The sequence below is a fragment of the Odocoileus virginianus genome, chromosome 11, assembly GCF_023699985.2.
Source record: "Odocoileus virginianus isolate 20LAN1187 ecotype Illinois chromosome 11, Ovbor_1.2, whole genome shotgun sequence".
NCBI classification, from domain to species: Eukaryota; Metazoa; Chordata; class Mammalia; order Artiodactyla; family Cervidae; genus Odocoileus; species Odocoileus virginianus.
Window position 1 is genome coordinate 24,117,495 of NC_069684.1, and position 22,840 is coordinate 24,140,334.

The 22,840-nt window shown below is 36.5% G+C and overlaps 1 protein-coding gene across 3 annotated transcripts in view; it reads right to left on the bottom strand.

The window, feature by feature from the left end:
* Positions 1-22,840, bottom strand: part of RABGAP1L (RAB GTPase activating protein 1 like) — a 677,279-nt gene that overhangs the window by 583,597 nt on the left and 70,842 nt on the right. For 2 of the 3 annotated variants that reach the window (XM_020902280.2, XM_020902281.2), the window contains exons 2-5: positions 20,768-20,951; positions 18,938-19,130; positions 8,566-8,776; positions 5,009-5,183 (exon numbers count right to left, since the gene is read on the bottom strand). In XM_020902280.2, the coding sequence (XP_020757939.2) occupies positions 5,009-5,183; positions 8,566-8,776; positions 18,938-19,130; positions 20,768-20,905 (717 nt within the window). In that variant the 5' untranslated portion in view covers positions 20,906-20,951. Of the gene's footprint in view, positions 1-5,008; positions 5,184-8,565; positions 8,777-18,937; positions 19,131-20,137; positions 20,196-20,767; positions 20,952-22,840 lie in introns of those variants that run through there. The other variant, XM_070474047.1, reaches the window with a different exon arrangement.

Here is a 22,840-nt window from a genome sequence, read left to right on the forward strand (position 1 = left end):
TTTAGGGGCAAGGGATACAATAATGAACATGGAGTTTAAGTTTCAGCACAAGTTAAGTTGAATGTGCTTGGGGTGAGTGGCAAGGAATCATTAGGTAACACAAAAGCAGATATGTTCAGTCTCAACTGGATCCTTAATTCACTTAGCACAATAATTTAAGTGTTAACGACAACAGAATCAAAGAACATGCTGGAAATAAGTCACTGAAGAGTATGCCTACAAGGTAAAGTGTAATTAAAACTTTTTGAGTTGAGTACTCCCCACTTCCTAACTTCAAATACAATGTGAAGTCTATTATTTACTTTATATATTTTTAAGAAAACAAAGAAAATTTTAAGCATATTTTTAAGAAAACATTATATGTGAAAACAGAATACCTATAATTTATGATACATTAGTAGAGTTAAACCCTAACCCTATTTATTATTCTCTCCTATAGTCATTTCATCTTCTTTGTATCAGAGCTATCAGCAAGCCTGCCATTTGAGTCCACACCAAAAATAAGTCAAAGAACTTGGCGAATTCTAAAGCATGGGCAAGGGTCAGGAATTTCCTTTTCAAAAAGCTAAGTATATGGGGATGAGCCAGAGTAGCAGAGGATGATGGGAGTAGAGGGAGTGGAATAAGACTACAGCTTCCTGTTTTTGGAGGAAGGACTCAGCAGTACATTAACAACAATTTAATCCACTCCTGCATTTAATCCTGACTATGTCTTAGAAGTTGCTATTCCCAACAAGGTTAAAATCATTTGTGACTTCTAGAGTCTGTAAATAAGCTGGAATGATGATCCAAGAATGGGTAAGGTAGAGTGGCTTAAAAGACAATGATTATCAGTAATAGTTATTGGAACAAATTAGATAACTGATTTCATCATGAAAAGAAAATTTAAGACAGAATACCATGAAAAATATTCTATACACATCACACCATTAAATACACACACACACACAAAATCTAGAACAGGCATTTTCTTTGTAGATGTCAAAAGGTTTATTAACAAATAATACAGTACAATTTTTCCCCAGGAGGCAGTACCTGTAGAAAGCACTAGTTAAACACAAAACTATCTCTTGGGGTGGTGGCTGTTGTTTTTGAAGAGTTGGGGAAAAGGGCACAGGTAGATGCGTGGAAAGGAGATACACCAAAATCTTAATTCTGGTGGAATTCTGAGTAATCTTTCTTTGGTATTTCAGTAGCTTCCAAATTTTCAAATATGTAGAACATGTTAACAGTCCAAGAAATACTATTAAACAAAATATTTACTTAAATAACATAGCTAATTCTTCTAAAATAAAGCCTTTTCACTAATAATGGTGAAAGAGAATCACCTCTTTTAAAAACAAGTATCAAGAAAATGTTCATCCAAAAAATAAATGTAGAAAAGTCATCCCATAAAAGAATACCCAGAAAGGTATGTGTTAAAATTTTTAAAAACTTGCTCAAATATACTACTGAAAGCAACAACAAAAAGGCATTATCAAACAAGAAATTTTTTAATAATAAAAATCAACTTATATAAGAAAAACACTAACAATATAACTTGCCAACTAATTTCCAAAATAAGGCATTTTGCTAAAATACCATCTCAATAAATGTATGTTTAGAAACAGTATTTTCCCAAAGAATTATGTTTTCTTTTATGTAGTGGTGTATCAGCAATCCCAAGAAAAACCAGAGCATTAAGAATAAAGATCTTCTTAATGATATTCTTGGTATTTATCATAAAATACGGCCGAATGCCTTTAACAGATGATAACAACCTGCTTCTAAAAAACAACACTAAGAACTGCTAGTAATAGTAAGTATAACATACAAACAGAAAAATCTGTTTTGAAGGAAATAGTTACACTGACTAGTAGAAATAAATTCTTAAAAGAGTCAATAAGACTTTTAAATGTATCTTTAAAAACAGCTTTGTATAATATATCCACAAAGATTCAACAAGAATAAGTGCCCCATGGCTCTTTTCACTATGCTTTCTGATATTATGCTTTGTTTGCAATTCTTCACCAGAATGTTCCCTGTACAAAGATCATCAGCATTAAGATACTTCTGGCTGGATTCCCCAGCTCTTTTGCCATAGACAATTAACATCCACTCCAGCAGAGTCCCTCAGAAGAATGTCCAGAATAACAGATCAAATATGTCCTAACCCTTCTGTGGGAACCCCTAATCCTCACGTCATAGGTCCAACAAAGCTATCACCCACACTGAGCCTCCCCTCTACCACGGCTGGTATCTGCTGCTTGTGGAATTTTATGGTGAAATAAGAGCATATCACAGTGACAAATGGTAGTGGCAGCCATGCTGCAACTTTCTGTTTAGAAGTTGTCTTCTTGCTTTTAACTGACAAACTTCTTCAAATCTCATCCAGGGACTCTGCAAACAATGGAAAACAAATTAGCGACATTGTGCACCGTACATATTTAAGCAGTAAGAACATCTGTCGTCTGTTCCAGAGCTATCTTTGCCAAATGTCTGTGCCCATTAAGAGGGGCCCATATACTAAGAACTAATGCTGTCCCTTCACCATAGAACAAGAAACTTCTGGGAACCAGATAACCAGACAACCAGTAAATGCAACAAAAGGCAAGTCATTATTTTTTGAGAGGAGAGAGGAAGATATTAGACACCTTCTAAAGGCATGAGTAAAACCTAAAGGTTGCTGGAATGACCAAGATATCCCTTTATAAAGCATAACTAAAAGGTAAAAATCTACATTTACTTTTTATAATAAAGTAACAGGAAATTTGTTACTGAAAAATACATGGGTCTTCAGAATCATATACTTCGTCTGAAAACCAGCTTTATTATCTATTCTCTTAGACCTGGGATACGGAAATGGTAACCAATTTATCACCCAAACCAGAACACTTTTGAGGATAAAATGGAGGCTTTAATAATATACTTAGACAACAGGCATAATCTATGACTGCTCCAGGCAAAGAGAAGCATAAGATCACTAGTCTAAACAAATACTATCTCTGTTATGGAGATGTTATGAGTATCAAGTAAGTATTTAACACAGTGCCTGGCATAAGCCCTATGTCTATACTGGGTTATTTGTATTTAGAAATGATCGCTTATAATAAAGTGGAATGACAACTGTCAAGTATTTTTCCTCCAAACAATTTTACCACCAATGTCCCAGAATGTAACTCTTGAAAAATTTACTCAAAAAAAAATACATGAGCATCACTTTCTCACAATCTACATGTACCAAACACTCTCTCTAGAAATATACTACTTAATACTATACCCAAAATAGGCCAAAAAAACCCCCCCTCATTTTATCCACTGCTTACCCACTGTTAAAGCTCTCAAAATGACAAATACGCCCCTCATACACAAGTGGATGCTATAATCCAAAAAGAGAGTTTCATACCATCAGTTATGAAAAATGCTTGCAACCAGGTGCCTTTCAATTTCCTTCCACAGCAGTGTTTCTGCCTCTCCAAGAAGCAGGTTCTCCAGTTCTTCAAAGTTCATTTTTTTACTGTTGAGTGCCAATTATCCAGAATCCACACAGGCATGTTAAATGATGGTTGCCAACATGAAATGCCAGGATTCTACCATCTGCTTCCCCACCTCTGTAGTGGAGTTGTAAGGATCAGAAATAGACCCCCTAATTCACAAACACACACACATTCTTTCAACATATTTATATTCACTGTCTCCTATGTACCAGACACACTTGTACTCATTCACTCTATCACACACTTGGTCAAGCAGTCAGTACACACATATCTGTATACATACTGGTATATGTATTGATATATGTATGTGTGTGTGTGTGTGTGTGTATATATATATATAACATATGCATATATATATATACATGCAGCATACACATATGGATAAAACAGAACTATTTTAGATAGATTCAGAACTACCTAAAACAAACAAACAAAACAAATCTGAACTCCTTACATGGGCACAGTTCCGACAGAGAACTTCCATGTCTGTACACGTTTGTTTTAGTGTAAATAAAATCGATCACCCGGGCATAACAACTGACATACTGCTCATGCTTAGTATCAAACACACAAAAATACACATTTCTATGAATTCCCATGTTGTGGCCAGAAACAAACTCTCAGAACTCCTGTCGATACAATGGTTTATTTACATTTCACAGTAAAGAGAAAACAGAGTAACTGCTGCTTTTAGCATTTTCTGCTGACAATCTATATTTCCAAAAGCAAACACACCTGAGATTTGCCCATCCAAACCCACTTATTAATTCCTCTGAAATGGCTGTATAATTACCAGAGTTCTAAAAGTGCAACTTATTTTTAATTTGAGAAGAATTCAATAGATACCAAAAAGAAAGCAATTTCCCCAACAGCCATTTGACTCTGAGTCTAAAAATAAACATTTAATCATTAGTGTGAGGAACTCACTGGCATCTTCAAAGTACTATAAGTGGACAATTCTGCTGAATGGGAGCATTTGCATTTACAATTAAAACCAGTTTTATAGAAGAAAAGCCAGCCTCTGAACAAATGCACATAATAAATGATCACAAGTGACAACCGCAGAGATCTATAACACAATCTCAGTGCAATCTCTAAGTGGAAGGCTCAGTAGAGAGACAGGTATTATTATAGACATTTTTTAAAGTCACAGAGAACAACCAACTTGGGCAAAACAATAAAAGAGGCGCAAAAATACTCTTCGTTTCTAAGCCTGAGCAATCATCACCATGGCGGGATGGGAGGACAGCTCATCAAGTGGGATTTTTCTCTTACAGATGTTAAACTGAGAGTACCACTTCAGAGCACAGAGTAACCAGATTTAAATTTCCATATTTCATTCTATGCCATCACAAATATTAACTTTCTATTTAGAAAGATACTCCAAACTTATTATGTAATATGGTATATGGTCATACATACTAAATTATTTGACAGTGAAATCAAATAGTTGATTTGATTTCAACTATACTTGACTCAAATCAAATATTGAGTCATCTCAATAGCAAATTGCTACAAAATATTATACTTACTGCTTCTTTAATTTCACAGGAGAAGACATGTATCTGGAATTCTTCCGAACCATGGGAACTCTCTGTAAATGCAAAGCAATTGCTCTCTGTTGTCCCATCATGGCCACGTGCACAGAACAATACCTTATAAATTGGAAAAGATGCTATCTCCACATTGTTGGATTGGTCTATGATTCTGCAAAACAGTTATGAAAAATGAGATTAAATATTAACTATCAAAGAACAAAGGCAGTTTTACTAGGCCAGTAACATACAATTTTCTTAAAATCACAAAACTAAACTGGTACTAATAATCATCCAAGAAAACAAATTATCTTCATATTTTTATTATACACACACACATAAATTCTTTACTTTCTTTTCACAATTACTTCACTTTTGTGTCCTATGATCCAATTCACTTCATCTCAAAGCCAAGAATACACTGCCTGATAAAATCAATGCCGCCCATCTCTAAATACTAGACTTGTTCTGTTATGGTAAAAGAAACACCCAGAAAAAAACAGAACAAACCATCCCTGGAGAGCTCATTTCTATTTAAAGCAACACCTGTAAGTTTATCTAAGTCCCAGGTCATTCACTGTTCAACAAAGACCTCTCTTACCATAAAAAAGGTCAGAGTGGTTCCATAGATGAACTTAATGAAATTTAATAGGTAAAAGGAGTTTGTGGAATTTTTCAAATATTTCTCTGACTTTCCCTGTATAAATCCTAAGATTCTGGATTGATCCAAAACCTCAAGACTACTTGAGGATATCAAGGGGTGAAACTAAGGGGTACCCATTAGGAATAGAGAGGCAAATCAAAACACTAAGTCTTTGTTAAGGCATGTTTGGCACTGTGATATTTAACAGATAACAGTGAAAGGTATTTTGACACTTATAAGCGATACTGTACAAACAGTCCATCTACAAAACCCTTTCCTGAAAAATCAAAGCATTTTTACCAAAATCTTGTAAATTTGTATTGCTACTATTTTGGTACTTGGTGCTTTTCCCACATTTTAAACGTCAGAGAATGAGGCAAATCAGAAAGATTTTGAAAAAGATTTAAATCAGCCTTCAGAGAATAGTACAGGCCAACACTTTGGCTACCTGATGCAAAGAACTGACTCATTTGAAGAGACCCTGATGCGGGGAATGATTGAAGGAGGGAGGAGAAAGGGACGACAGAGGATGAGATGGTTGGACGGCATCACTGACGCAATGGACATGAGTCTGAGTAAGCTCCAGGAGTTCGTGATGGACAGGGAAGCCTGGTGTACTGCAGTCCATGGGGTCACAAAGAGTCAGACACAACTGAGTGACTGAAATGAACTGAAGACACATTTGACTTAATCTCCTAGACTTGGTTCACTTATGGGTTCATTCAGCAAATATTTACTAAAAACCTGCTATGGACCAAAACTGCTCCAGACAATGAAACTGCAGCAGGAAGAAATACCAATAACCTGCTTCCACAGAATTTACATTCTAGCGAGGAAGAGAAACAATAAACAAACAAACAAAGATGTAATATCAAGGCAAAGAAAGGTTCTTTGAAGGAAAAAAGGCCCAGTGAAAGCAAAGAACTATGGTTATGATATGATCAAAGGAGGTTTATTTTGATAGTTTGACAATTTCTTACAAAACTAAGCATACTGTATGATCTATCAATTACATTCCTTGGTATTATTCAAATGAGTTAAAACCCTGGACAAAGATGTTTACAGAAGCTTTATCCATAATCACCAAAACTTGGATGCAATCGCAACATCCTTCCATAGGCCAATGGATAAATAAATTGTGGTACACCCAGACGATAGCACATTATTCAGCACTAAAAAGAAATGAGCTACCAAGCCACAAAAATTCATGTAAGAAAGTTAAATGTCTACTATTAAGTAAAAGAGGCCAACCTGAAAAGGCTATTTATTACATGATTTCAACTATATAATTTACCGGAAAATGCAAAAGCTATGGTGACAGCAAAAAGATGAGCGGTTGCCAGGGGCTGCAGGAAAGGACAGATGAACTGGCAGAAGGCAGGATTTTCAGGACAGGGAAAGCACTCTACATGACACTCTAACTCTGGATACATGTCATTATATATTTGTCCAAACTCACAGCATGTACACCACCAAGAGGGAACCCTAATGTAAACTATGGACTTTCTAAAATACGTCAGTGTAGTTTCATTGGCTGTAACAGATGTACCACATGGAAGAGGACGTTGATGGTGAGGGAAGTGTGTGTTTGGGGGAGGTGGGGGTGCCTATCCGGGATATGGGCTGTCTCTGTACCTTCTGCTCAATTTTGCTGTGAACCTAAAATCACTCTCAAAAGTAAACTCTATTAAGAAAAACAGGGAGAAAAAAAAGACTTCTTTCAATAAAAGGTTTCTTGAGGTGAAACTGGAGAGAAGTGAAAGAGTCACTGGAAAACCAAGGAAAGCCTGTTTGGGCAAAGTAGAGACCACACAAAAGCCCCAAGGGAGGACTCCTGACTACCTGTGAGCAAGGACAGAGAGGCTACTGTGAGAGGAACAGAGCAAATGAATGAAGCACACGTAGTGACAGAAGTGAGAGAACAGAGAGGGCGGGGGAGATGATCGGGTCAAAGCAGATCATAAGGGCCAGACACGGTAAGAGAGAACTTCAAAAATAATCACAAGTGTGACTGGAGGCCACTGATAGGCTGAATGTAGGAAAGTAACAGTATCTGATTTACAGTTAAAGAAACCCAAGGTTCAACATATAGCTGATTCACTTCGCTGTTCAGCAGAAAACAAACACAACACTGCAAAGCAATTATACTCCAGTAAAAATAATAAATAAAGTGTTAGTTGTTGAGTCGTGTCCACCTCTTCTGCAAGCCCAAGGACTGGAGCCTGTTAGGCTCCTCTGTCCGTGGAACTCTCTAGGCAAGAATACTGGAGTGGGCAGCCATTCCTTTCTCCAAGGGATATCTTTCCAATCCAGCGATCAAACGTGGGTCTCCTGCATTGCAGGCAGATTCTTTACTGTCTGAGCCACCAGGGGAGCCCAAATAAAATAAATGGGTTGTATTTACATATCCACAGAGCACAACACACCACATATGCTGGCCGTAACTCTCTCCAACTAATAATGTGATGAATTCATTCCAGATACTATGCAAAACAAATAAATACAGCCAGGCCAAAAAAAGAAAAAAGAAATTCAAGATTCAGATGACATTAAAAATTACTCCCAGCAAAGCATATGAGAAAAAGCTATTTTGCTTCTTTCCAGTCTGATGTGAAGAGCTTAAAATCTAGGGAACAGTCGTTTTCTGAATCACTGTTAAATGACAAGGTGAAACACAAATCATAGGTATTTTTAGTTATAGGTACATTTATAGTATTCCAAGCAAATTTTACAAATGCCCCAAGCAAATAAGGAATACAGTCTAAACCAAAATATGTTCGCCCTGCACAGCTACAGAGTAAAAGTGAATCCAAAGTAAGTCCAAGGTCTCATTCATGATAAAATATTATCGCCACTATCCAAAAATAACTTCATACGTGTCTAAGGATGGTAAAAAAAGATTAGCGCTTACCTCACAGAACCTTCCGGAACATTTGGCACATACAGAGTAACAGGAAAGGGGTGCTGACTGGAAGACTTCATAGTTGCCATTGCCCGTAAAGCTTCCACTTCATTACGTGGGGAAGAAACCTTCATCCATCCTAAATAGGTCAGTTTGTTAAACAAAACACTATCCTCTTCAGGTATCTCACTTGGAGAAGATGGTCTGGGTGCAGAAATTTCTGAGGAAAGAAGAAAAAAGAAACACTCAAAAGTTAATGTAGAATTTCCCAATATAATTTCATCTATTGCCCAAAAACGAATGAAAACATTGCAAATAAAATTAATCTCCAAAATTTACAAGCAGTTCGTGTAGCTCAATACAAGAAAAACAAACAACCCAATCAAAAAGTGGGCAAAAGACCTAAACAGACATTTCTCCAAAGACGACATACAGATGGCTAACAAACACATGAAAAGATGCTCGACAGCACTCATTATTAGAGAAATGCAAATCAAAACCACAATGAGGTACCATTACACACCAGTCAGGATGGCTGCTATCCAAAAGTCTACAAGCAATAAATGCTGGAGAGGGTGTGGAGAAAAAGGAACCCTCTTACACTGTTGGTGGGAATGTAAATTAGTCCAGCCACTATGGAAAACAGTGTGGAGATTTCTTAAAAAGCTGGAAATAGAACTGTCATATGACCCAGCAATCCCACTTCTGGGCATACACACTGAGGATACCAGATCTGAAAGAGACACATGCATCCCAATGTTCATCGCAGCACTGTTTATAATAGCCAGGACATGGATGCAACCTAGATGCCCATCAGCAGACAAATGGATGAGGAAGCTGTGGTACATATACACCATGGAATATTACTCAGCCATTAAAAAGAATTCATTTGAATCAGTTCTAATGAGATGGATGAAACTGGAGCCCATTATACAGAGCAAAGTAAGCCAGAAAGATAAAGACCATTACAGTATACTAACACATATATATGGAATTTAGAAAGATGGTAATGATAACCCTATGTGCAAAACAGAAAAAGAGACTCAGATGTATAGAACAAACTTGTGGACTCTGGGAGAAGGCGAGGGTGGGATGTTTCAAGAGAACAGCATCGAAACATGTATATTATCTAGGGTGAAACAGATCACCAGCCCAGGTTGGGTGCATGAGACAAGTGCTTGGGCCTGGTGCACTGGGAAGACTCAGAGGGATCGGGTGGAGAGGGAGGTGGGAGGGGGGACCGGGATGGGGAATACATGTAAATCCATGGCTAATTCATTTCAATGTATGACAAAAACCACTGCAATGATGTGAAGTAATTAGCCTCCAACTAATAAAAATAAATGGAAAAAATAATAAAATAATAAAAAAAATAAAAATTAAAAAAAAAAAAAAAAAACCACAATGAGGTACCATCTCATGCCAGTCAGAATAGCCACCATCAAAAAGTCTGCAAACAATAAATGCTGGAGAGAGTGTGGAGAAAAGCGTGGGAATGGTAGAGCCACTATGGAGAACAATGTAGAGATTCCTTAAAAAAACTGGGAATAGAATTGCTATATGACCCAGCAATCCCACTGCTGGGCATACACACCAAGGAAGCCAGAACTGAAAGAGACAGATGTACCCCAATGGTCACTGCAGCACTGTTTACAATAGCTAGAACAAGGAAGTAACATAGATGTCCATCAGCAGACAAATGGATAAGGAAGTTGTGGTACATATACACAATAGGGTATTACTCTGCTATAAAAAAAGAACACATTTGAGCCAGTTCTAATGAGGTGGATGAAACTGGAGCCTATTATACAGAGTGAAATAAGTCAGAAAGAGAAACACAAACACTGTATATTAACACAGATAAATGGAATTTAGAAAGACAGTAATGACCCTACATGCAAGGCAGCAAAAGAGACACAGATGTAAAGAACAGACTTTTGGATTCTGTGGGAGAAGGCGAGGGTGGGATGATTTCAGAGAATAGCATTGAAACATGTACATTACCGTATGTAAAACAGATGACCAGTACAAGTTCGATGCATGAAGCAGGGCACTCAAAGCCAGTGCTCTGGGACAACCCAGAGGGATGAGTGGGGAGGGGGATGGGAGGAGTGTTCAGGATGGGGGACACATGTGCACCAGTGGCTGATTAATATCAGTGTATGGCAAAAAACCATCACAAAATTGTAAGGTAACTGTCCTCCAATTAAAATACACTAATTCAGTTCACTTCAGTTCAGTCACTCAGTCGTGTCCAACTCTTTGTGACCCCATGAACCGCAGCATGCCAGGCCTCCCTGTCCATCACCAACTCCCAGAGTCCACCCAAACTCATGTCCATTGAGCTGGTGATGCCATCCAATCATCTCGTCCTCTGTCGTCCCCTTCTCTTCCTGCCCTCAATCCTTCCCAGCATCAGGGTCTTTTCCAATGAGTCAGCTCTTTGCATCAGGTGGCCAAAGTACTGGAGTTTCAGCTTCAACATCAGTCCTTCCAAAGAACACTCAGGACTGATCTCCATTAGGATGGACACCACAGTTCAAAAGCATCAATTCTTCAGCACTCAGCTTTCTTTATAGTCCAATTCTCACATCCATACATGACTACTGGAAAAACCATAGCCTTGACTAGACAGACCTCTGTTGACAAAGTAATGTCTCTGCTTTTGAATATGCTGTCTAGGTTGGTCATAACTTTCCTTCTAAGGAGTAAGCGTCTTTTAATTTCACAGCTGCAATCACCATCTGCAGTGATTTTGGAGCCCAGAAAAATAAAGTCAGCCATTGTTTCCGCTGTTTCCCCATCTATTTGCCATGAAGTGATGGGACCGAATGTCATGATCTTAGTTTTCTGAATGTTGAAGCTTTAAGCCAACTTTTTCACTCTCCTCTTCAGTTTCATCAAGAGGCTTTTTAGTTCTTCTTCACTTTCTGCCATATCTGCATATCTGAGATTACTGATACTTCTCCTGGCAATCTTGATTCCAGCTTGTGCTTTTTCCAGCCCAGCGTTTCTCATGGTATACTCTGCATATAAGTTAAATAAGCGGGATGACAATATACAGCCTTGACGGACTCCTTTTCCTATTTGGAACCAGTCTGTTGTTCCATGTTCAGTTCTAACTGTTGCTTCTTGAGCTGCATACAGGTTTCTCAAGAGGCAGGTCAGGTGGTCTGGTATTCCCATCTCTTGAAGAGTTTTCCACAGTTTATTGTGATCCACACAGTCAAAGGCTTTGACATAGTCAATAAAGCAGAAGTAGATGTTTTTCTGGAACTCTCTTGCTTTTTCAATGATCCAGTGAATGTTTTCAAATTTAAAAAAATTTAGGCCTCTCTGTGTTTTCACTTATTTTAATGTTTATCCTATATCTTATGAGTTCTGGAATTGGCCATTTTGTACTTCAAATCTCTCAAAGTATTATCTTACTTATCTATAACTTCTTTAAAGGAAAAGAAAAAAATCTCAACTTTGTATTTTAAAAAGTCAAAAATACAGAGTTCAAATGATATAAAACATTGAGGAGAAAAAAAATATACTAAAAACAGTGTAAATGTGCCAAAAAATAATGAAAATAACATTACATTTATTAAGCAGCCTAATTTCCTAAGCAAAAGTCAACAATGTTAAGATATTCCATCTCACATTATTATCAACAAAAGTCAAACTCCTTATTTTGTTCCATCCTGGCTTGCTGGCTTCTACAAACTATGTAAGTATCCCAATGAAAATTTTTTCCTCAAAGTAATTATTTTGATGAATTATCCTATGAATGCTCCAATTCTTTTTTTAAAAAATCCACTTTAATTCTAGCAAAGCATGCACGTAGCAAAGTCCCAACTGTGGTTAGAGAGCATTCATCTGCATATATCAGGTAGTGTAAAGCTTCCCCTCCACACTATTCCCATCCACACCTAAAATTCCCATTCAGCTAGTCTCCAACTCTTCCTGTTACCCATATCCATGCTATACAAAATTAAGCATGCCTGTCTCACCCAAACTAGATCCTTGTGGCACGGTCTAACTCTCATTAGCAGGATTATACTTACAGGATATTAATATGTAATTCACAAAAGCCATTTTCAACCTCCCCACCACAGTTTTCAAATATTTCAAAAACTAAATCATGCACCCTTCACCACTTTTTTTTCTATTGAAAAACTAAAGTCATTCAAAATGAAGAATTTCATCTACCATGTTCTTCAATCACTGAAGCATGTTTCTCCCTACTTTGAATCCGTTCAGTGTACTGTATTTCAAAAGAGACAAAAAACTACAAATACAATATAAAAAGAAAGAAAGAAAAAACTACAAATACACTTTAAGGCTGAATGTTAATGTTATGTGTGTGTATGCAGAATGAATTTTGTTAACTGAGCAAGTACTTATGCAAAAACAATTACGTGCAAGAGCCACTGGTAAAACTATGCTTCAGTGACTGATGAACATGGTAGATCAAGTAGTTCAAATGGTCTAACTTATGTGTAACTGGAGTCCTACAAAAGAGGGAAGGTGCAGGAAAAGCTTTCTAAAGAAATTAATATTTTATAAAATCTGTGTAATGCACACATTCATGAAACTCTGTAGACTCCAAATACAAAAGCAATACACAAATCGATCCAAAAACGACAGATGGCAAAACTGGTAGACAAGACCTTTTAAAATAACTATTATAAATATGGTAGAGAAATTAAAGAAAAACACCTAACAAAAGAAGGAGAAAAACGGAAGACAGAAAAAAAGAACCAAAAGAAATTCTAGAGCCAAAAAATGCAAGAGCTGAAATGAAGTATTCTCTTGGTGAATATAACAACTAATTCTAATTTGCATAAGAAAATAAGAATGTTAGAGAAGTTCCTTATATTATAAAGAACATAATAAGAATGTTAAAGAAAAACGAAACTAGAGGGAAACTGAAGAGCACCAAAAGTCATAAATATGACTTTTTCCTTACTGTTTAACTTCTTTAAAATACAACAGACTGCTGATTATATCCATTTGGAAATCTTATAAGTTAGTATGTCTAAAATTGAATTCATTAGACATCTATTCAACTATTCATATCTTGAATAACTCTTGAATCCATCCTACTTTTCTTTGGCTCCATACTCATTACCCAAATTACTACAGCAGTAACTTTCAGTTCTTCTTTCCTCCAATTTATTACCTACACTTCAGCCACCAAGATTTCCATAAAGATGAAAGAAAGAGAGAGGAAGGAAGAAAAGGAGGGAGAGGGGAAATAAATTAGATATACCATGCAAACAGAATCACCACGTAAACACTAATTCTAAGAAAACCAGAATGGGTATATCAGTACCAGAAAAATCAGACTTCAAAACAATGAACAGTAACAGGAGAAAAACAGACATTGCACAATAACAAAAGGGTCAATTTATAAGAAAAATATAATTTAAAAAGTGGCTATGACGCTCATACCAGAGCTTCAAAACACCTGAAGCAAAAACCAGCAGAACTGAAGACCCTCAAACTGAGCCAGTCAAGCCAAAGTAACAAGTCTACTACAGCTTCTATCTATTAACTAAAAACACTGGGCAGAATATAAAAAGTAACTACCTTAGGACTGTTTTTGTTTTGTTTTGTTTTAAAAGCAAGTAACAATAGACAAATTGGATACAGAAGTGAAAACCTGAAGGATTACCAGTATAGTACTGAATTTCCTTTTATATTTTTTCATCCTTTATATCTCATATTTGATCTAAGGGCAGGCCAAGTTGCAGAACTGTGCAGTGAGCAAGAAAACTACGAGAGAAATCCAATCTGTCTGGCTAAAAAACAGAAAAAGGAGTCCTTGTAAACCGCAGGGTGTTTGGGGAGTTATAACATTTCTCTCTCTCTCTCTCTCTCCTCTCTCCCAGTTCCACCACAAGGCCAGCCCCAATGACACAGCTGCAGCACTGTGTGTGTGTGTGTGTGTGTTGGGGGAAGAGGGGGCATGTGTGGGGGACTGGGGGAGAAAATGGAGCATCCAGAACTCCAGGGAGAAGAAAAGAAACTACTTTTCAGTAGTCCAAGCAAGGGGCAAGACTCTTGTGGTTCAAAAAGAAAAAGGAGGCCTCTGCTATTTTTTTCTTTCTTTTCTCTCACCACTCTCGTCATACAAGACCACAAAACAGCACAAAGTAACAAAAACTCTAAGTAAGAAATCCATCTTTCTACTTAGGGAAAGAAGGAAAATGGGCCCCAAGAAGCCAAAGAGTATGGGGGAAACCGTGAGTTGGAATAGGCAATCCCCTAATTCTGTGTATGAACTAACATAAGTATTGGGGTTCACCACCATGCTATACATGTGTGGAACAGACCAAAGAAGCATAGCAAAGGTTTTAGAACTGACTGACTTTGGGACCAGAAAGCAAGACAGAACTTGCAGTCTGGATGCAACCAACTGAACTGCCTGCTAAAATAAAATCAACATTGTCTTCAGAGGATTTTACCTGGAAATACAATCTCAAATCTAACAATCAGAAAGTCTAAAAAAAAAAAAAAAAAAAAAGAAAGTCTGAAAAAAAATTCAATTACTTAACAACAACAACGATAACAAAAATCAAACAAAGGTGACCAACTGTCAAGGGAAAAAAGCAATCAAAAAATACCAATCCCCAAAAGATGCAGTTGCTGTAAGCATCAGAAAAAGACTTTAAAACTGGTATTACAACCATGCTCTGTGGCATAAAGGTGAAAGAATTCAGAATGAATAAAAATATTAAAATCTGCAGCTGAGGAACAGAAAATGTAAAAAGGAACAAGGTAAATTTAAAACCAGAAAGACAGAATATCTAAAATTAAAAATCCACTGGATGGGCTCAAAAGAAAGGAGGTAACTGGACTAACAGTCAGTAAACTGGAGCACAGATCAACAGATCTAAACTAAAGAGAGAAAAAAGACTGGGAAACAATGAAGAGTCTTACGAATTGTAGGAAAATATAACACTTTTGTTGTCTTAGAGGAAAAGACTATGCACAAAAAAAACTTTCAAATTTCATAAAAGATGTAAATTTACAGATTCAAAAATCTCAATAAACATCAATAAAGATAAATTCGAAGAAAATCATACCCATATAATCAAACTGCTGGAAAATGAAAATATTAAAAGTAGACAGAGAAAAACAACATGTTACAAATAAGGGAACAACAAATGATTCAAATGACTGCAGATTCCTCATCAGAAACTATGAAGAGAAGACAGCAGAACATCTTTACAGTACTCAAAGAAAACAACTATTCAAACAACACTGACTGCTCCACAGAATTCCAGGGGTTAGGTACATCAAAGGAGATAAAAGGCCTACACCCTGCCCAGGGCCCATTTAAAGCAGTTGTGTTATAACTATCGGGCTCAGACTTAAAATTGTGTGTAATTTTATTTTGAGGTTCAAGATTTCCAGAACTACTGATGATGAAAACATGTTATTTGGTATTCACTTTGTGCCACACATTTTATTAATACAAAATACTTTCTATGGATGATATGGATGGTATCATTTAAGTTTCCCTATGAAACGGTTTCTATTTTATCTCTATTTTACAGATGAGATAACTTACTGTTAGAGAAGTTGAATAACTTGCCCAAGCCACAGACAGAGCCTGGATTCAAACCCAGGTCTGAGCTCCAAGTATGTTTTAATCTCTAAGTGAAATGAAGTTGCTCTGTCGCATCCAACTCTTTGCAACCCCATGGACTGTAGCCTACCAGGCTCCTCCGTCCATGGGATTTTCCAGGCAAGAGTACTGGAGTGGGTTGCCATTTCCTTCTCCAGGAGAATCTCTAAAAAAGGTCTAAAATAGAACAAATTAAAAGCAAAATGAAGTATATTCTGCTCTTAATTATAGAGAGTATCAGCTCTTCAAGGCAAAGAATTGTTCTATCCTCTTTCTATTCCCAGCACTTGTAACAGTCTCTAAAAGTCTAAACACTCAATAACATACCAAACAAATCAATCAGTAAATAAATGAAATTTTTTAGAGTTAGTGATCCTTTCAGCAACCAAGTAATGGCAAACACACATCTCTGGACACTATTGGATCCTATTCTATCCACAACTAAATGTATCATAACTGCAGCCTCCACATAGACAAAACTCATGACGAGTGGAAATCCTGGATTAAGGAGACAAATGATAAAATATTTTTTAGCAAGCCAATACTTTTAAATCTAGTAAAATCACACACCACTGCAATAAGTTCATATCCCTGTAAATTTAAATTCAGTTCTATACAAGTCATTCTTCTTCAATTGTATTATCCCTTCCTCAGCAGAAAGATGCAAAGAGTAACAAAGAGCATGAAAGAGAAGACTCATTATGTAAGCAAACAGTATTTTAGTATATTGCCATAAATTAGCAAAACTTCCCCGTACAACTGAATCCAAGTAGCCAGGATATATGATCATCAAATGAAAAAAAACCAAAAAGTTAACCAATGAGTTAAACCAACGATGTTTAAACAAAAGCATTTATCTATTCAATTTTATCACTGGCAAACTACATATCTTTAATATTGACTTCAGCCCATTTTAATATAGATACTTTCCAGGTAGTTCCTTAACATTGAAGTTAGGAGTTATTTTAAATTGACCACAAGAATTCTCTTAACAAAAACTGCAACTATGAAGAGGCAGCTGAAAAGTCTTGTCTTAGTTCTTTCAGGCTACTGTGTAACAATACCACATGGGTGGCTTACAAACAACAAGACATTTCTTTCTCGCAGCTCTGCATGCTGGAAAGTCCATGAACTGAGGCTCTGGCAAATGGCTGTCTCGTGAGAGCTCACTTTCTAGACAGCATCTCTTTGCTGTGTCCTCACATTGCAGGAGGCACAAGCTAGCTAGCTTGTAGCACTTTGTCCTACATCTACACTGAGCCTACATAAACATTCAGAAATGGATCATGCAGCCTTAAATCAATTAGGATGCTATCTCTTCTGCAGAGTAACTTAGTAAGGAATCTGAATATAACCAAGACCAGCATGTATCGATTCATGTCATTCCCTTGACCACAACAAAATGGTTCAGTTGGTCCAATCAGAGTGATAGTCACAACTTTTTGTTCCATGGTTAAAACACCAGAGCCTTTCTCTCAACCACCAGGTATAAACAAATCATTTAGCCTTACTTATCAATTTCTGCTGCTAACTTCTGTCTCCATGACATGGAGAAGATCAAAGCTGAGTAGTTTACAAAGAAATATTACCAGAACCTAGATCAAACCACACTTCCAGTGTTTAAACCAGTAGGGGTTGGGTTGGGGTGGATCTGCCTTTTCCTGACGTAAAATCATTTTCACTTATAAGGCTGGTATTCCTACTATAAATCCTACTTATTCATGCATGTATTTATCATTTATTATACTGTAATAAACACTTTTACAGTACTATTACACTGATGGAGTTGATATGCTATTTTACTTAGAATTTTCACAAATTAGAATTTAAAATAACTATTTAAACTGACTAAGAAGGCATATCATATGAAAGAATGCATATATTAATTATTCTTTGATACCCAAGAATTTATTCATTTGTTAAGCATTTATTGAAGATCTATTATACACCAAGTCATTGTTCAGTTGCTAAGCCTTGTCCAACTCTGTGAACCCATGAACTGCAGGACACCAGGCTCCCCTGTCCATCACCAACTCCCAGAGTTTACTCAAACTCATGTCCATTGAGTCGGTGATGTCATCCAACCATCTCATCCTCTGCCACCCACTTCTCCTTCTGCCTTCAATCTTTCCCAGCATCAGGGTCTTTTCCAATGACTTGGCTCTTCACATCAGGTGGCCAAAGTATTGGAGCTTCAATTTGAGCATCAGTCTTTACAATGAATGCTCAGGGTTAATTTCCTTTACGATTGACTGGTTTGATCTCCAAGAATTCCAAGGGGCTCTCAAGAGTCTTCTGCAGCACCCCAATTTGAAGCATCAATTCTTCAGAGCTCAAACTTCTATACAGTCCAACTCTCACATTTCTACATGACGACTAGAAAAACCATAGCTTTGACTATACAGACCTTTGTTGTTAAAGTGGCATCTCTACTTTTTAATATGCTGTCTCGTTTTGTCACAGTTTCCTTCCAAGGAGCAAGTGTCTTTTAATTTCATGGTTGAAATTAATGGGTAAACTGAGTACCATAGGTAAAGTGAGTACCCAGACATAACATCAGTCCTCAAACAACACAGAGACTGATTTTACATGTAGAGATACAAACAGAAGCTTAAGAACCAAAGTGGGAACTCTCGACCAGAACTGTAAAGCTGGTGGCCTTGATCTTAGAAAATTAAGCTAATAAAATTTTCTGATTTTCATCTTAAAATTTTCATCATCACTTTTTCTCTTACAGTTTCTAAGAGTTCAATACAGTACCTGTATTTGATGGATCCAAAATTAACTGAAGAGATGGCTTATTTGTTTGTCTGGCTGAAATATTTCCAAATGAATGGTCTGAAATCTCACTGGAACTTGGACAATCAACAGGAAGGCTGCTTTGCCCCTTCTCTGAATCTCTCAAAATCTCTTCCATGGCTTTTTCCAGTTGTTCATTACCATTAGAAACTATCTACAGACAAAGGAAAACAATTCCTTAAAATCATAATATGGTCCTAGAGCTTAATAAAAATACTGCATTTCTAGAACATATTTAAATTTAAAAAGTTACTGAATACCAAGAATCAGTTGTACCTAATTTCATGAGATATGACAGAAAATCCTGAGTTTAAAAAAACAAAAAACAATAGAGGACTATTAGTTTCAGAAAAGGATTCCCCAGAAACACCCAAATAAGTTTCTAACTATATTTGGTCTAAGATCTTACTTACAGAGATTTTTGGGTTTTTTTTTCTTTTTTTACCTTTCAGTAACACATTCTAAAAATCAAGTAATCCTAAATTTATGTGTTTTAAAGAGAAAAATGGATAAGTTTAAATAGACAACATATAGTGTTAATATCATTTAAAAGGTCATATTTTATGTTATTGTAACATAAATATGCTTATGATTTCTTTACAAATTTTGCTAGAGTAGCCAAGAAGTATCAGTAATTTCCTTATATTTGAGTTGGCTGACCTTTTTCTTAAAAGCAAAGTGAGACACACCAAGCATAAGTAAATAAATGTCTTAAGCACATTTATGTCAAAACAGAATTAAATGAATTTAAATAGCTATTTAAATATAGATATTTCAATAAATATAAAGGAATTTTTTGACTATTTTAATGAAATTATAAAACTATATATCCTCAACATAATGTAAAATGAGTACTTAATCATCTAATTTTTACAAAATTAGACGTAAAATTTTTTATTAGATTGATATTTTATTAGATTAACATACTAACATACCTTTGTATCATAATTAGTACTAAATACAAGTCATAAATAATATACAGCATTTTGGGCTAATTTCTCTCTCCCTATATCTAGAAGGTGGTTATGCAATTCCCATAGATGTATACCTGGGTTTGTTTGGTTTTGTTGATCATTTATAAATAAGAAAACAGTTTTCATTTGGTCAAAGACCATACATATATATGTTTGCAAGAATAAAAAATATATATCAAATACATACTTGAATTGGTACACAGCTTCAAAGAAAGACTTTTTTGATAACTCAAACGTTAAGCTGCCTAATAAAAACAGAACATAAAAATGAAAAATAAAAAGGACCACGTCTAAATAAAAACTCAATGACTAAAATCACAAAACATATACTTAAAAAATATTCAGACAAGTGTTAATCACACAGATAAATGCTACAAGCTGACTTAAAGCATAAAAATCATAAAGCAAAGTCTCTCAAGTGAAAGGAATACATAACTACATATTTAAATAAGTAATTTTTAAAATGCAGCAGCAAAAAAAACAAAAAACCCAGCAGCAGTAAGAGAGACAAAAGTATCCAGATAAATTAAACTGATGTAAGATTTAACCATTAAGTCTAACTTGCCAATTATCCTTTCTCTTCTTTTCTCCCTCCTATTTCTTCTTTCTGAATTCTAAAAGATAAACAACCAAAAATAAAAAACTTTAAAAATAACAAACCTAACAATTAAGTCTCTGGATAAATCAAACGTTGATTCTATTCTCAAAGTGAGTATTTGAGGAAAAACTTTGGATTGTATACACTTCCTAAAATAAGTTGCACCTAGTTAAAAAGAATAATTTAAAATAATATCATTTGTAGAAAAGGAAAAAATACCTTCAGTTCTGGTTTTTCATCATCTTTTGTAGAAGTATCACCTCCATGCTGAGGAACCAAAACAAATTCTTCACTGTTGAGTGTAGTCACAGAATCCGATGACCCACTAACCTTCTGTAATGAAGCTCTGACCTCCATTTCAGTTCTGCAAGCTTCTCTGTCCACATCCACCTGGTCAAAACCACTAAGATTAAGAAAAAAAAAAAAACACTGGTAAATAAAAACATGAACTACTCAGTACCTGGATCAATATTTTGGGGGCCTTTAAACATGGTTCAGGCAAATAATTCTGCTGGCTAGACAGAATCATCTCAAAACTAGGGAGTCTACCTTCTTGGACTGGGCCACATGAGAGAGATGTACCCTGAGTTTCCAGACTAAAAGAACCATATTGTTCCCTGAAAAACAACACAAACCTGCCCATATCTCAACTAAAAGGATTTACTACTATTAGGCGCACTCTATATTTCTCTGAGAAACACTTTTTGTTCTTTTTAATAAATATGAAAAAAAAAAGAAAAACAAATAATAAACTAGAAGTATGTACAAATTAACACACAAACAAAAATACATTCACTGCTGACTTTATAACCAAATCTAAATGTCTGCACAACTTATCTCCTCACACTAATAAGTACTGTACCTTAAAATATTTTTTCTGTGTCACTTAAGTTGACTGATTAATACAGAATTCAACATTCTAAGGCATGTATATTTTCCTTTCCAGACACAAAACCACTTATCTATAGGAAGCAGAAAGTGGGGAGTGGGGGCGGGGGTGGCAAGTGGAGCAAAGCTTTCACATTGCACTCATGCAGCAGTATTCAAATACCGTGTTCTATATTGATCTCAGTACTGTTTTCTATATAGATCTCTAGTAGCTCAGCTGGTAAAGAAACCACCTACAGTACAGGAGACCCCGGTTTGATTCCTGAGTCAGGAAGATCTGCTGGAGAAGGGATAGGCTACCCACTCCAGTATTCTTGGGTTTCCCTGGTGGCTCAGCTGGTAAACAATCCGCCTGCAACGTGGGAGACCTGGGTTTGATCCCTGGGTTGAGAAGATCCCCTGGAGAAGGGAAAGGCTACCCACTCCAATATTCTGGCCTAGAAAAATCTATGGACTGTAAAGTCCATGGAGTCGCAAAGAGTCCATGAGCAGCTCACTTTCACTTCACACCATAGAAACTCAACATTCTCTATCACTTCCAGAAATCCAAATATTCACACAACTAAATTTAACTGAATATGTACACTATGTAAGAGTCACTATACTCCGCATTTCAGGTTACACGAGTGAGTAAGGCAAACAAGATGCCTCCTCTCTCCTGGAGCTTACAGCTAGTGAGGAAACAAGCAGGCAAGTAAGTAAGGAAATCCCAAATCATTCAACAGCCTATGAAGAAAACACAACAGCCTAATAAAGAGGAGCTGTAAGGAGTATACAGACGACTTTAAGGAAGGTAGTATTTGAGCTGAAACCAGGAAGAGTAAAAAAAAAAAAAAAAGAACCGTATGTTAAACAATCTGCTCAGTGACAAAGGGGGTAATATGACAGAGAGGTAGGACAAGTTCAGTTCAGTACAGTTGCTCAGTCGAACCCAACTCTTTCCAACCCCATGGACTGCAGCACGCCAGCCTTCCCCGACCATCACGAACTCCTGGAGTTTACTCAAACTCATGTCCATCAAATTGGTGATGCCTTCACTCTTCCCCAGCATCAGGGTCTTTCCCAATGAGTCAGCTCTTCGCATCAGGTGGCCAAAGTATTGGAGTTTCAGCTTCAACATCAGTCCTTCCAATGAATATTCAGGACTGATTTCCTTGAGGATTGACTGGCATGATCTCCTTGCAGCCCCAAAACTCTCAAGAGTCTTCTACAACACCACAGTTCAAAAGCATCAATTCTTTGGCATTCGGCTTTCTTTATAGTCCAGCTCTCACATCCATACATGACTACTGGAAAAACCATACCCTTGACTAGACGACCTTTGTGGACAAAGTAATGTCTCTGCTTTTGAATATGCTGTCTAGGTTGGTCATAACTTTCCTTTCAAAAACTAAGTGTCTTTTA